Source organism: Ascidiella aspersa, chromosome 4 (genome assembly GCF_963924565.1).
Source record: "Ascidiella aspersa chromosome 4, kaAscAspe10.2, whole genome shotgun sequence".
Classification (NCBI taxonomy): domain Eukaryota; kingdom Metazoa; phylum Chordata; class Ascidiacea; order Phlebobranchia; family Ascidiidae; genus Ascidiella; species Ascidiella aspersa.
In genome coordinates, this window is record NC_139450.1 from 19800774 (window position 1) to 19814919 (window position 14146).

Below are 14146 nucleotides of genomic sequence, written 5' to 3' on the forward strand. Positions count from 1 at the left end.
AGCTTGCCCATGCATTGTAACCTATTTTAGAAACTGGGAACCATTTCCATAGAAACTGTGCACCATTCCTCCCTTTTTTGATGATTTTGTCATGTAAAGTGTACACAGTTAAAATTTGATGGCCCACAAAGACCTTTGGAGTTAGGTTTTAGAAGGTGACTTAAAAATGTTGCCCAACCCTGGACTAACATGTAATACCAGGGACAGAGTTTGCATATTCCTCAAATGCAGTAAGTTGCAAAAGTAACATTCCCCTGTAAAGCATGCTGATCTTGTGGTACAAAATACGCTACAGGGTTACTTAGGTCAACTTCAGGTAAATATTCAACAAGGTTATGCACAGCGTAATTGTCAAGTATTTTCTGCATTACTGGCATTTGTATTCTTTGCAATATATTATTTGACTGCATAGCAGATCACGTTAGTCAAAAAAGTAGACCTGAGACGCAACAAGGTTTAAAAAAAATAGGACCGAATTTCTGAAAAGTCCGTACTGTAGTGTTGCATTGTACTCGGGTAATTCCATGTCAAAGCAACCAGAAAAAAGGAAAATTTTAACCACTACACCTTGGATTTCTTTTATATTTGCCACACTTGTGGAGTTTTTCAGCCAGATCATTAAAAACTTTATTTTGTCAAAATTGGTTGAGGGGTAAAAAAGTTATGTTATTTTAAAATTTGGGGTAATTTGTGCTCGGTCAACCATGAAATTCATTGATTTTCAGCTATGTCAACTTCAACATCTTGTATCTTTGTGATGGATTGAAGTTTGTGTTTGAAATAAAGTTTATTTAAAAGATAATAATTTAAGGTCCTATTGCTTAGATTTTTATGACATTTGAGGCTGAAGGTCAGAGGTCATGCAGAGGTTGAATATTTGTCTTTTTTGAAATCAGTGAAGCGGAACCCAATTTAAACGCGGAATATCTCAAAAGGGTTGACTTAAATTTTTGTGTTAAGGTGTCTATGGAGAGCTTATTCCAAGTACTTTCATTTAAACCAGGTTTCATTGCTCCTTTCAAGGGATACCACTGTCATATGAGCTGTGTAACATGACCGTCTAAAAAATAGCATTTTGGTTCGAATTACAAATTTATTTCAATACAAAGTCTGAATTACATTATTTTTTCAACTACTAAACTGTGACATTTGTTTTCAAATAAATTTATTTTCACAATATATATTTTATTCTTAAAATGTTTATGGAAGTATACTCCAAATACTTTTTTAAAACATGGGTGGATAAAGTGCATTATATCATGTTTTTTTATTACAAATTTTTTTTTTATTACAAATAGAAATTTCTGTAGTTTTGTGAATTGTTTATCTAAAATTGTCGAAAAAGTACTCATCCAGTTATTAAAAATCCAGCTAATGAAGAGTTTAGTGCTCGCAGTTACACACTAATGAGGATTCTGACTGCCATAGATTAACTATGGTAAAAGAATGTGGGTATATTCTATTTGCTGAACTACCTATAAAAGATAAATCGTTGCTATTAATAAGAGCCTTATTATAAGAAAAATTTGAAGGATAAAATTTGCTTGTATCACCATGCTTTATTCTTAAACACAAGATACAACTCCTTTAATGTAGACAGTATTAACCTCTTCTGTTCATATACTTTAGTTGCAACACTAACTTTGCTCGCTAATTCCTGGCATTATACGTGTGTTGTCATTGCCACAGATTCAGCACAGCTTCTTTCTATGTTTCCTGCTGGCAATGGTTTTCTCTTTTGGTGTACATTTTTTTTGGACTTTCGTAAATTTTAAAAAATTCTTTGCTGTACGCATCATATTTTCTGGCACTCCAAAAAATTCTGAAACTTTTTTTTCTAGACCAAGAGTCTGGAGAAAAGGTTAGAAGTTGAACTTTTGCTGAGTAGGATTCTTCTGTAACCAGTTTGGTTTGAATTTTATCCATTAGTTTGTCAAAATCTTTGGCTTTATGCATATTTACAATAATTTTGCCTTCTCTTCTCTATTAGTAGTTTCCAAGTGTGGAAGAGCAGTTGAAAACCTCTTCTTCAAATCTTGATAAATAGAGCCCAATTTCCTTTTTCTATATACAATCTTGCTGGATGATGGTAGGCTATGAAGTTTTAATGGGATTGACTAATCACATGTAGGCTTGTGTTAAGCTGACTTGTGGAAAGATATAAATCGCTGTTGTCACTAGTGTTAGAGGCAGCTACACTAACATTCGTATCAATTGACGATTCCGATGAAATGCTTTCATTTTCACTACAAATTAATTTTAGTTTTGTTTTGCAATTACTAGAATTTTTTGTCCAGGGATAAGCTTAAAATTATTTTGCTTAGTTTTTTGTGAAAAATCAAGTTGTATTTTTTGTAATTTAGCCATAATATTTGTTTTATGTGATTTAAATGGATTGCAGCAGACTTTTTGAGGCAGATCATATTTATTTAGGAAAAAGCATGGTGATACAAGCAAATTTTCTTTTTGCAATAAGTTTGCTCTTATTAATAACAACAATTTAGATAGTTTAGCAAATAGAATAGGCCGATATTCTTTTACCATAGTTAGTTTATGGCAGTCAGAATCCACAATAGTGTGTAAACCAACACTACAAGCACTAAACTCTTCATTAACTGGGTTTTCAATAACTTGAGTACTTTTTCGATAATTTTAGATAAACAATTCACAAAACTACAGAATTTATCAACTTGTAATGAATCTGAAATAAAAAAATATGATACAATGGACTTTATCTACCCATGTTTTAAAAAAGTATTTGGAGGAGTATATTCTTCATAAACATTTTAAAAACAAAAAATATGTTGAGAAATTAATTTATTTAAAAAACAAATGTCACAGTTTAGTAGTTGAAAAAATAATGTAATTCAGACTTTGTATTGAAATAAATTTGTAATTCGAACCAAAATGCTATTTTTTAGACGGTCATGTTACACAGCTCATATGACAGTGGTATCCCTTGAAAGGAGCAATGAAACCTGGTTTAAATGAAAGTACTTGGAATAAGCTCTCCATAGACACCTTACACAAAAAAATTTAGGTCAACGCTTTTGAGATATTTCGCTTCTAAATTGGGTTCCGCTTCACTGATTTTTAAAATACACATTAGTTTGACCTGCACTTGACCTCTGACCTTAGAGCTGAAACAACAAAACAAAGTAACAAATCTAACATTAGGTTATTATCTTTTAAATAAACTTAACTTGAAAGTAAAACTCCAATCCATTAAAAAGTTATGCTAGATTGAACTTTGCATGAATAAAAATCAATGAGTTTCACGGTTCAGCGAGCACAAAATGCCCAATATTTCCAAACAGCATAACTTTTTAACCCCTCAAAAAATTTTGGTAAAATAAAGTTTATTGTAATCAGGATGGAAAACTCTACACATGTACAAAATTTGAGCAATTTTGAAAACATATGGGTTAAATAGGTTGGTTGCTTTGACATGGAATTACCCACTCAATATAATGGTAAAATATTAAGTTTTGGCAACAAACTGGACATGTATTACAGTTTACAAAACTGCTTTAAATGGCAGTTGTTAAAAATGTTAAAAATTTCTGAAAATATTTTTTTTAGAATATACACATGTTAGCGTATTGTTTTGCGATTATTGCTGAGTCAAACCATTTCAAATCAACACAAAAAAGTTGCTTATTTTGACATGACCTTTTCAGATTTTAACAAAAGTTAGAATATTTGTAAAGGACCTTTATTTGAAGATGTATGACAAATTTTATTCTAGTCTGTGGTGTATTTGCAAATTTATTTAGGTTTTCAAAAGATGCATATTTTCTACTCGAGGGCGCTGTTTCTGCATAAAAATCAGCCATATCTTTGGATACACAAAAGCTAGATTAACATGTAATATATTCTTTGAAAGGTAATTTTTTTTGTTTAAATTTCAATAAAATTGAAAGAGGTAATGTTTGATGGGTGTGTTGATTTGACAAGGTTTGACTCGGCTGTGACTGTGGGACCTGTGGGGTATATTGTGAATATCCCTCCCTCCCCTCCTACACCAAACAAAATAGAAGGTAAATAATTTAATAAAAAATATACTAGGATTCAATATTTTAAATTTGTTATTCTAGATTTAAAGCCTAAAGTTCTAGAATCCCCTGGGATTCTACTTCGAACACCCCTAATCATGGCACAATAATACCAAGAAAAAAAAAACTAATTTTATATTGTGGGTGGCAAAAGGCAGTCTTTAGTTCTAAAAAGCAATTGCTTATATTTCAAGGCCCTGTTTTAGGTTTCCAACTAAAGTTAGCGATTGCACATTAAGCGGTTTCACAGCTTGCGCCAGGCAGGAGTGTTGCAACGCACGTATTCACTTTGATTTAAGGTTCCCTTTGCTGGATTCGAATCAGGCATTTCCAGTATTTCCTTGGTGAACATTTAAATTAATCATGTGTTTAATTTTGCAATTACTATTGCTTTCCTAGAAATTAATGAAATATAACTTGCAAAATTAATGAAATATAATTAATAATTGTGCACCAGGCTGGCAGAATCTTGGAGACAAGCATTTTTTGCCCAAAATCTTTTTTTTTTGGTCTCGTCCGTTAAGTTTAATGCTGTGTTCGCTCTACTAATGTATAAACCTTGCCAATGTATTAACCTTTTTAGGCAATAAACAAGGAATAAAGGATACCAAGAGTTGCCCCGAATACGCAACATTTTTTGTGACATTAACAAATACAAAGGGAAAGTTTAATCTGCGGGTGCACATAGCTGATTTTCTTACTTTAACACTGTTACATAGATAAGTTGTTTTTAAGCGAAATCGTGTTCAAACATGCAAGTCAAATTAAATTAAAATGCAGGAAGCGCAAAAGAAAAATTGTTAAATTGGTTGAATTATTTTAATTTAAAAGAAAATGTGATGCATTAAGCAAATAAAGGGATGCTTGTAAAACAGGGTATTTATAATGCAATTTTATATAAATTGTTTGCCTAGGTTATGAGTCACACAGTGTAACTTTGCATAGTATGCATAGTTTATTTGGGCTTCCTATATTTGCTTAACACAGAGACACAAACATAGTAAAACTCTTTCAAAGTTCGCGTTTCTATAATTGAAATAGACCAAAATATAGTTTGGGTCTGAAGTGAGGAGCATGGCCGTGTACCTTCTGGATATGTACATGTGAATTGTGAATGTCATACTTGTCTATTTAACTGGAATTCGACTATCGCAGTGGTTCATAAAAGTCTTCAATGAGAGGTTAAGACTACTCTTCATGTAAAACTCCATCATTCACAAACTGAACATAGCTAAGTAATAGAGACTCATTTCCTGGCAAAGTTGACTCATTCAGTTGTATGAAAGACACACACTCGCTCCTCTCTGAGCCTGCATAGCTCAGTTGGTAGAGCGACGGTCCCGGCTTGACCGGAGGTCGTGAGTTCGAACCTCACTGCAGGCCAGTTGTTTTTCTGGCTTGCTCTGCTTGCATCATAGATCGACAGATTCGGCGAGTCTGCGATGGCTTTTCGGTGTACTATTGATACGGAAGCCGTAATCGTTGGTCATAAAGCAACTTCCGAGGGGCTAGATCACAGATGTTATTAAACACATGTTTGTGTGTGTCTTTCATTGATTGATACGGACTGATGATCCCCCAGTGTGAAGTTGCTTGTACTAACAAAATGTGCAAGTATTGGCGCATGGTTGTTTCTCGACTCGCTCCTCTCTGAGCCTGCATAGCTCAGTTGGTAGAGCGACGGTCCCGGCTTGACCGGAGGTCGTGAGTTCGAACCTCACTGCAGGCCAGTTGTTTTTCTGGCTTGCTCTGCTTGCATCATAGATCGACAGATTCGGCGAGTCTGCGATGGCTTTTCGGTGTACTATCATTCAGTTGTAAACTGAATTCTGTATTCCTGATGCTTCTGCATAAGCTATATTTTATATCGGTAGCCATCTCATCCACCCCTCTCTGTACACTATTGTTATTCAGAAAAACAGATTTAATAACTATAGAAGATGCAAAACGGTGTCCAAAACTTTCTTCACTAATGGAAGATCAATTCGTCGCCCATTGTATGCGGCTTGCCTTTTCTTGCAATCTTCAAAGACAAATTGTAAGGTGCACATAGTCCATCATTACCTGTATTGGAAAGCTTTGAAAACATTATGCCAACAATTTTCCCTTTCTTAAAATTGTTCCAGAGCATTTGGAAAAATGTTTCACTCTTACCTACTCTATCTGGGTGAATTTTCAGTAAATGTTCGGAAAGTCTGGATAGCTTGATTGCTTCATTATGAAAAACACTTTAGAGAACAGCAAACACATCGGCTGTGATTCCCAATTTGAGGCTGGAAATAATCCATACTGGAGATCAATTGAACTGTATTGCCTGCACTTTTGGTTGGCTGAATTTATTATTTAGCACTCTAATGACAGAATAAAATAACTATACCTACTGGCTCACTAACTTAAATATAAGATGATTGCTATTCTCAATTACAGTAACTTCCTCGTGGCCTAAATAGCCCTTGACATGTGTAACATGAGGAAAAATGCAAGATTTTAAATTTAAGATTAACCTAAAATTCTCAGACTATGCAACCGAAAACAGGAAAGTAAAATAAGTAAATCGTAGCATAAAACTATTATACAGACAGCAATGTTTACTTTGGCACTGTTCTTGCTACTGCCCAATTTAATTATCAGCGCCCTATCGCCCATTAAGTAGCCAGCGGCCCCTTGAAAGGCGCTGGTGCCCACTGTGGGAACCACTGTCCTAAACTAAAGTTTTTTAACCTTTTTTTTTCCATGTGCCAATGTTATTTATTCAGATGTGCCATATGAATCATTCAATGTAAAACAGGAACAATGTGTGTGCATTTACAGAGCAGCTCCTGTACAGATGTTCTGTTTATTAATTGCAGTACATTGAAAATCACATTTATATAACAGCAATGCAGGCGTCCTGTATCTTGTATTATCTCTGGGGTATAGTGTGGGGGTCAATTTTAACTTAAAATTCTTCATTTGATTTTAGTGGCCGTTATAGACTACGGACGTTTCTCTATTAGGTTGGTGTAAGTAAGAGACTCACTAAAGCAGTGGTTCCCAAACTGTGGTACGCGTACCACCAGTGGTACGCAAGAGTCTTTCAGGTGGTACGCAACTAACTTCAGCATACTGATAAATTTGCAAAAACTTTCAACACTTAAAACTTTCAGATTTGTTAATTTGTAATGTCGTTTTAGCATAGAATACTAATTAATCAGTAATCTATGGTTTTAGTTACCTTTGGTTTTGTAGGTTTATGACGTAACACTTATCTTGTTCAAGATAACAAAACGCTAACTGGTTTAATTTGTATGTAATAATAATGAACTGATGCAGTGTAGTATTGATATTTCAATCATATTATTATTGAACGGTACTACTAATTTCTTCTAAAATAGAGGAATAGTGAGAGAACTACATTTTGTTAAAGTTTTAGGATCATGTTTAAAGGAAAGTACAGTCAGGGTCACCTCTAAGTCCTAAACTACGGGTTTATAGCTATTGAACACATACAATGGAGAAGCTCTTCCACAATACGTATTTGTATGAAATATGTTATAATGCTTGAATCGAGTGATCAAACTAGTAAATTTCGTCAAAACATCTGCCTTTCATACTCGGTTGTTTAAACGTCTTTGGGAGAATCTTAGTTCCAATTACACCTGTTTTCTCTATTACACGGAGGTGCGCTGGCTCTCACATCCATCGCATTAAAACGATTTGCTGTGTTTTGTATAATTTATGGCTTTTATGTCTTCCTGGAATGATATTTGTTAAACTTTAATACAGCTACATGCTCATTTTCTTATCTATATGGTAAAATAGTTATAGTTTGAGATACTGTAGTTGGATGTAGGCCTAACTTAGGTGGTACATGAACTGAACACTGTACAAAAGCTCAAAATGGTACGCGAGAAAAAAAGTTTGGGAATCACTGCACTAAAGGGTCAAATGGATAAAATAAGTTTTAGCCCATATATGTTTTTGCTCGCAAAAACAAGTCAAGAAAACATATAACATGCAACGTTGGCCAAATCCAATATAACACAAAGTGAAATATTTTATATTTAAAATTTCCTCGGTAAAAAGCTATCTAAAATGAGCCGAATGAAACTGACAAACGACCCGTAAAGAACTAAACTTAAAAATAATACCCTTAACAGAAATAAAACAACCGTAATCCCATCGAACTTGGTTTGGTATGTTTGAGACCTTAAGACTATTAAAGTTATTTAATAGAGGGACCTCCGACTGGTTTTCGAAGTGTAGTGCGAAGATGCCAAGTAACATTATAGCAATCCGAGTTTTATTTAACTGTTTTTATTTAACTAAAAAAATTACTGTTTTAATAAACATATTTTCCGAAATCCACCCTAAATTTGTGTAGGAACAAATTGTAAGAGGCTGTGGCCTCCAAATTACTATTGAAAAAAAGATTTAAAAGAGATTTGTTTTATATTTTTCATATAATATGTTAGCAACACAGTTGTTTTTTTATATGTAATCTTGATATACCATATGAATGAACATTACAAATATATTTTTTACAGACACTTGGTAAAATACAGAAAACTTAGACAGGCGCTTGAAATCATCAATCAAGCTGTTATTTTATATCCAAACTTTGTGCCAGCCATGATTGAAAGGGCAAAAATTTATCTTGCTTTACAAGATTGGGATCAGATGATGGAATCAACTAAAAGGTCTAGTTGAAACCAAATTGATGTTTTGTAAAATTTTTAAAAAGAAAGTTTAAAATATTATACTGCTGCAGCACTGCAATTAGGGTTGCAACAAATGTGAATGTTTAAATGTCTTGAAATATCTTTGAATTGATTTGTGTTTACACATTAACTTAAATTAAAAAACCTATGTTGTTTTAAAAGTCAATCAATTGTCTGTGTTGTAAAGAAGTCATTTTGAAATGACCCAAATTCCAGTCATGTCATTTCAAAAATATCATGTTAAGTCCCAGTCGCTAGTCATCAGTTGCCCAAGTCAAGTCATTGGCATAAAACTAAAACGTTAAACTATGAAAATTGGTTAATTCATCAGATTATGAGAAATAATTCAACTAAAAATAACAAAATTGTAATATACGGCATGAAAATTCTTTTCCTTTCAAAAATTGAGACAAATAACACAATTTTATTTAAAAATATTTAATGAAAACACTTAATTTAAACCCAAGGTAATTTACAACAAGAAGTCCAAGTCAAGTCATTTGTTCAGAAAACTTAAGTAAGTCATTTCAGTCACAGGACTTAAGTCGGTCAAGTCATTTGAAAACAGTTACTTATGTGTACTTTAGACACGTCTTTGACTTGATTTATTACAACACTAATAGTTTAGAATAAGTGTCTTTACAAACTTCCCTTAATAATAACATGAAACGGAATTGTTTTTAGATTACTTTTGTGAAATGTGTTAGCAATGCAGATGATTTTTTTAAGACAATTTGACTAAATGAAGCTTATTGTTAGAATAAATGTACATATACGTTTTACAGGAACTTATGAATTTATGTATTGAAACTCTTTTAATGTCATTGAATTTGTAAGTTATATAGAACTGTGTCAACCTTGTGCTCTAGTTTTACTTGAAATTTATGTAAGCACACTCTGTATTTATAAAGATTCACCTTCAGTAATGTCTATTTCATGCATATCTCGTCGCATATTAATGTCTAAAGCTTTTTTGTAATTAAATGGTAATTAAAAAAAAAACATTTTTGAAAGTGAAAATAAGTACAAAAAACTCTAGTAAATTTAAAGGTCTGGTAATTTTTACCTAAAGTGACAAAACCAATTATTCTTTACTAGAGTGCTGTCAATAAATCATCATCACCCAGAAGCTCTGCGACTTCAAATTCTTTATTGTGTTAGCCAAGAAGGACAATATGCTGAATCAGTCAACAAACTTGGTGAACTTATACAGGTTAACCACATTTTCTATGCTATTTAATATTTTTTGTTGAAATTCGAACTTGCAATCGCTCAATTTGTCCCAAGAAGCACTGCCATCTGCGCCTGTGGGAGTAATGGGGGGCCATGCTTGTGTTCAAGAAACTCACAATCTACATGGTTGGCCTTGAATTAAAATTAACACTTGTCAGTCAGACAAGTGTTTTCCAATGAGCACTTGCCACGACGAAATAACACTCGCAAAAAATGAGAATTTTCATTGTTTTTCAACTATTTAACTTTTTTTTCTTATTCCGGTGTGTATACATAGTTCTAAAAAGGCAAATCAGCAAGTTTATTCACATGATTGACAAATGAAAATGTAGTTATGTGCTCAACACTAACTAACGTTTTTATCAAAATTCTTACGATCACACGTTTTTTTTCAAATCCTTCTGCCCACAAGTAAGTTGAGTGTAAGAGAATGGTTATATCTGCTTTTGAACATGTCACCTGGCCCGAATTTACTAACATGGCCGTACACATTATCTATGTATATTGTTATTATCAAATATATTTTTCCATCATTCCCCAAATACCTTGCCGTATTTGAATTTATTGTCGTGGTAATACATAAAGAGGCAAGGCCAAATAATACAGTTTCACCCATCGTAGAACGCCGGGCAGCCTTGCTAGAAGCTTCATTTATATGATACGTTCGTGAACTATGTCGCCAGATTGGACCATAAATTAAAAAAGCTTGAAGGTTTAGCTTTTAGGGAATAGGATTTTTGTTTTGAAGCGGCAAAAATTAAACTAAATAAATAAATAAAATATTTTGATTGTAAAAAGATTCTAAAATTAATTTTGCATAGTCTTTACCAAACTAACGTATAAGAAAATGAATCCCTGGCAACTATCCCTTTCGTATCTAAAACATAAGTTAGGGCTGGAAATTTTCTGCCTATATCTGTTTTTGTTTGCGGAAACACGTATAGAAAACTATAGAACAAGCAACGTTTATACTAAACCACAAACCAATGCCGTATCTTAAATGTTAGCCTATAAGAAATTCCAATCTCAATTTTAGTGCCAAACATTTTTAGTATTTATTGAACAAAACACATTGGATTTTTCTAAAATAACAGTAATGTTAAGTGGTTAAAAGTAAAGGTTCATAAAATCAGTCAGTTTACAAAAAACTAGCTTCTGGTGAAATACAACCTCTGATCTGTTCCAATTTGAGACTACTCCTTAGACACATGTGAATTTAGCAAAATCCTTGATTTAGGAAGATTCATGTTATCCCTGTTTGGCTAATTCTCAGTGTTGAATTTTTATTTTAAATATTACTAATTTTTATGCCTAAATATATATTACAGGTTATTGATCGCTTTGAGCCTCAAAATCATGAGCTGTATTTCAACTCTGGAAGATTGTTTTCAAGAATTGTAAGTCTATAATTGGTACTTTACAAAAATAGTTCTTAGTTTATCACAGGGGTCACAAATTTTTGTCATAAAAATTCGATGATTGCAGGGATTGACAAACATGGGTCGTTATCATTAAACAAAATAAATGTAAATATTTTTTTGGAATTTAGTTTACATTTTTTGGCTAAAAAATTAATCGCTACCGCCCTACTTATTACACATTAACAATATAACAGCTTTGAAATGATTTTTACTAAAGCCAGCGCACTCATCCTCAAATTTTGTTCCTTCTTTATCAACAGTGTGGCAGAAACCTGGCTGTATTAAATCAAAGTTATACTTTAGTGGAGCGAAGTGTGTCATTAGTTCCTGAAAATCCATATTATCTGAATGAATTAGCATTTCAAGTTTTTCTGAAGGTAAATGACTTTTTATTTTGTCTATTTCATCTGTTTGTAAATGTTTTAAAACACATTGTGTCATGTGAGATCATGATTTAGTGAAACGCAACAACCACAACTGTAAAATACTTGTAATGTCTAAATGCCTTAAAGCCTTTAAACATTACATACCAAAAAGGTCCTAAACAAAATTAATGACCTTACTTTTATTTATATTACTCTTATTTATGTAGTTGTAATAACTTAGGCTGTTTTAATATTTTTTAACTTGTTGATTCTATCTTATTAAGTGAAATAACTGTGATTTGAAGATTTTCTTTTTTGTTTTCCCAAAGGGAAAATATCAAGAAGCAATAAAGCGATATAATGATACAGTTTCCATTGATGAAACAAATGTTCAAGCATTGCAAGGGATTGTTCAATGTCGCCTTAAGATACTTGAACAGGACCAATCTATTAATCAGGAAACTCTAAAAGATATTTCTGACCACCTCGAGTTTCTACTAAACATTAATTCACCTGAACATCATGAGGCGGTAATCACATGTTCACATCAATTTTATCTGTAGTACAGCAGAAATGGTTATTTGTGCTTTTAAAAATAGACCATGTTTAAAGCAGTGGTTCTTAACTGGAGGCTCCAACAAATTTTGAGGGGGGCACAAGCTCCTTCTAAAATATTTAACTTTTTGTAGTGGTTTCATCATTCTGCATTTGTGCTGTCCTGTGCTTCACAATAAAATTACACATGTATAGTTAAGTAACTGCAAAATATGGTTCTTGATTTTGCTATTTGCAAATTTTTAAACTATTAATTTGTAATAGTTTTCTGCATTTTCAGCCATTTGGATCTAAAACTTACCAAGGGGTTCGGCCATTCAAACAATATATTTTTTTGCAAACTTTAACAATGTATAACTGTGGAGGTTTTTCGTGCTTTCCACAAATCTTTTATTTTCTAGCTTTGTTTTATTCTGTTTTGTAGACATTTTTAGCTCAAGCCTATGTGCAATTGTGCATACCATTTCATGTTTATTGTCTATTAAAAATACCCATATTTTTACAGTATAATGTCTCCATTTAAATTACAATTTTTCTAACTTAGATAAATGATAACAGTTATCCCGCTTTCCCAAAGTATTTCTTTTACATATTTCAAATGACACTACGAGTTTATCAAGGAGACACAGACATTTTGGCTGTTTGTATGAATCTATAATGAATGTGCAATAAGCCATTAAATTGTGTGTAACACCTTTTGAAACAAGATAACATTTTATATTTTTTGTACTTCATGTAAACTTTTACAAGATTTCTATACAGCTTAACAGCCACGGAGTTAATGGCCCTCACAACATGTTTGTTAAAATCAACTTAATAAAAGCCAATTTATCAAGCATGAAAAATGTGCAATTTTTTGTGTGCTCAATGCTTCATGAAATTTTTCGCCAAGATTCAACTTTAGTATCTTTATGTTGTTTCACTGATATGTGTAATCAACAAATTCCAAATTGCATTTACCTATTTTATATCTGAGGGGGCACAAAACATAGGGAAATTCCCAAAGAGGGCCCGATAGAAAAAAGGTTAAGAACCTCTGGTTTAAACAAATATTTTTTTCTTTGAAGGTAATTGTTTGCTTTTTATATTGTTATTTCGTTACTTTTTATTTGTTGTTTTCACAAGTCAACTATCTTCATTAAAATCTTAAAGGATATCAGAAAATCAGCTTAATAAAATTATGGCATTTTTACTATCTAAAGGAGCTACTTTACTTGGAGGGACTGGCAGACTTTATTAAAGGAAAATCACAGGACATTGTGTGTACCAAACTACAAGATACCTTGAAACAACACTTCGTAAAATTGGGCAATATTGTATTGGGAATTGAATACTTTTTGGCCATGGATCCCTCCTTTTTGATGGACATAGTTAAACTGCTTTTTAAACTGTCGCCATACCAGGTGAGTTTTATTTAATTTATTGCAAATAAATCCTTAATATATGTTTCTAATAAATGTTTGTTTTTTAGCCAATTTTGAGTGGCCAAGTTGTTCCACCTTCCCTTAATATATGTAAATCAGTCTTAGACACTCTTGTCAAAGTTTTACCAGGAATGATGGAAGCATTATACTACAATGCCAAGGTCAAGTATCTATCAGGTACGCTATACACTTGACCAGGACAACTACCAAACAACTTAATCCGGCATGCACCTCATTTTCATCTTTTACACTAAATTGGCAACAAATCTGGAACACTTTTTTGTGTTTTTACTGAAATTGTTTACTATAAAATTTGAGAGATCCTTAGTAAGACAAACTGTAACATAATTTTTTTATTGTTTGGGTATAACATATATAATTGCAATAGTCTTA

General features: G+C 32.6%; 1 protein-coding gene and 2 non-coding genes across 3 annotated transcripts in view; all 3 read left to right on the plus strand.

Moving 5' to 3' along the window:
- LOC146148591 (tetratricopeptide repeat protein 21B-like) overlaps positions 1-14146 on the plus strand; it is a 57842-nt gene that overhangs the window by 5931 nt on the left and 37765 nt on the right. Inside the window, exons 5-11 of the mRNA XM_083388465.1 lie at positions 8582-8734; positions 9854-9968; positions 11317-11385; positions 11670-11786; positions 12104-12304; positions 13532-13732; positions 13801-13930. Of these exons, the coding sequence (XP_083244591.1) occupies positions 8582-8734; positions 9854-9968; positions 11317-11385; positions 11670-11786; positions 12104-12304; positions 13532-13732; positions 13801-13930 (986 nt within the window). The remainder of the gene's footprint in view (positions 1-8581; positions 8735-9853; positions 9969-11316; positions 11386-11669; positions 11787-12103; positions 12305-13531; positions 13733-13800; positions 13931-14146) is intronic.
- On the plus strand, positions 5364-5438 carry Trnaa-ggc (transfer RNA alanine (anticodon GGC)). Its single transcript has one exon. It is a non-coding gene; the product is annotated as a tRNA-Ala (tRNA).
- Trnaa-ggc (transfer RNA alanine (anticodon GGC)) lies at positions 5710-5784 on the plus strand. Its single transcript has one exon. It is a non-coding gene; the product is annotated as a tRNA-Ala (tRNA).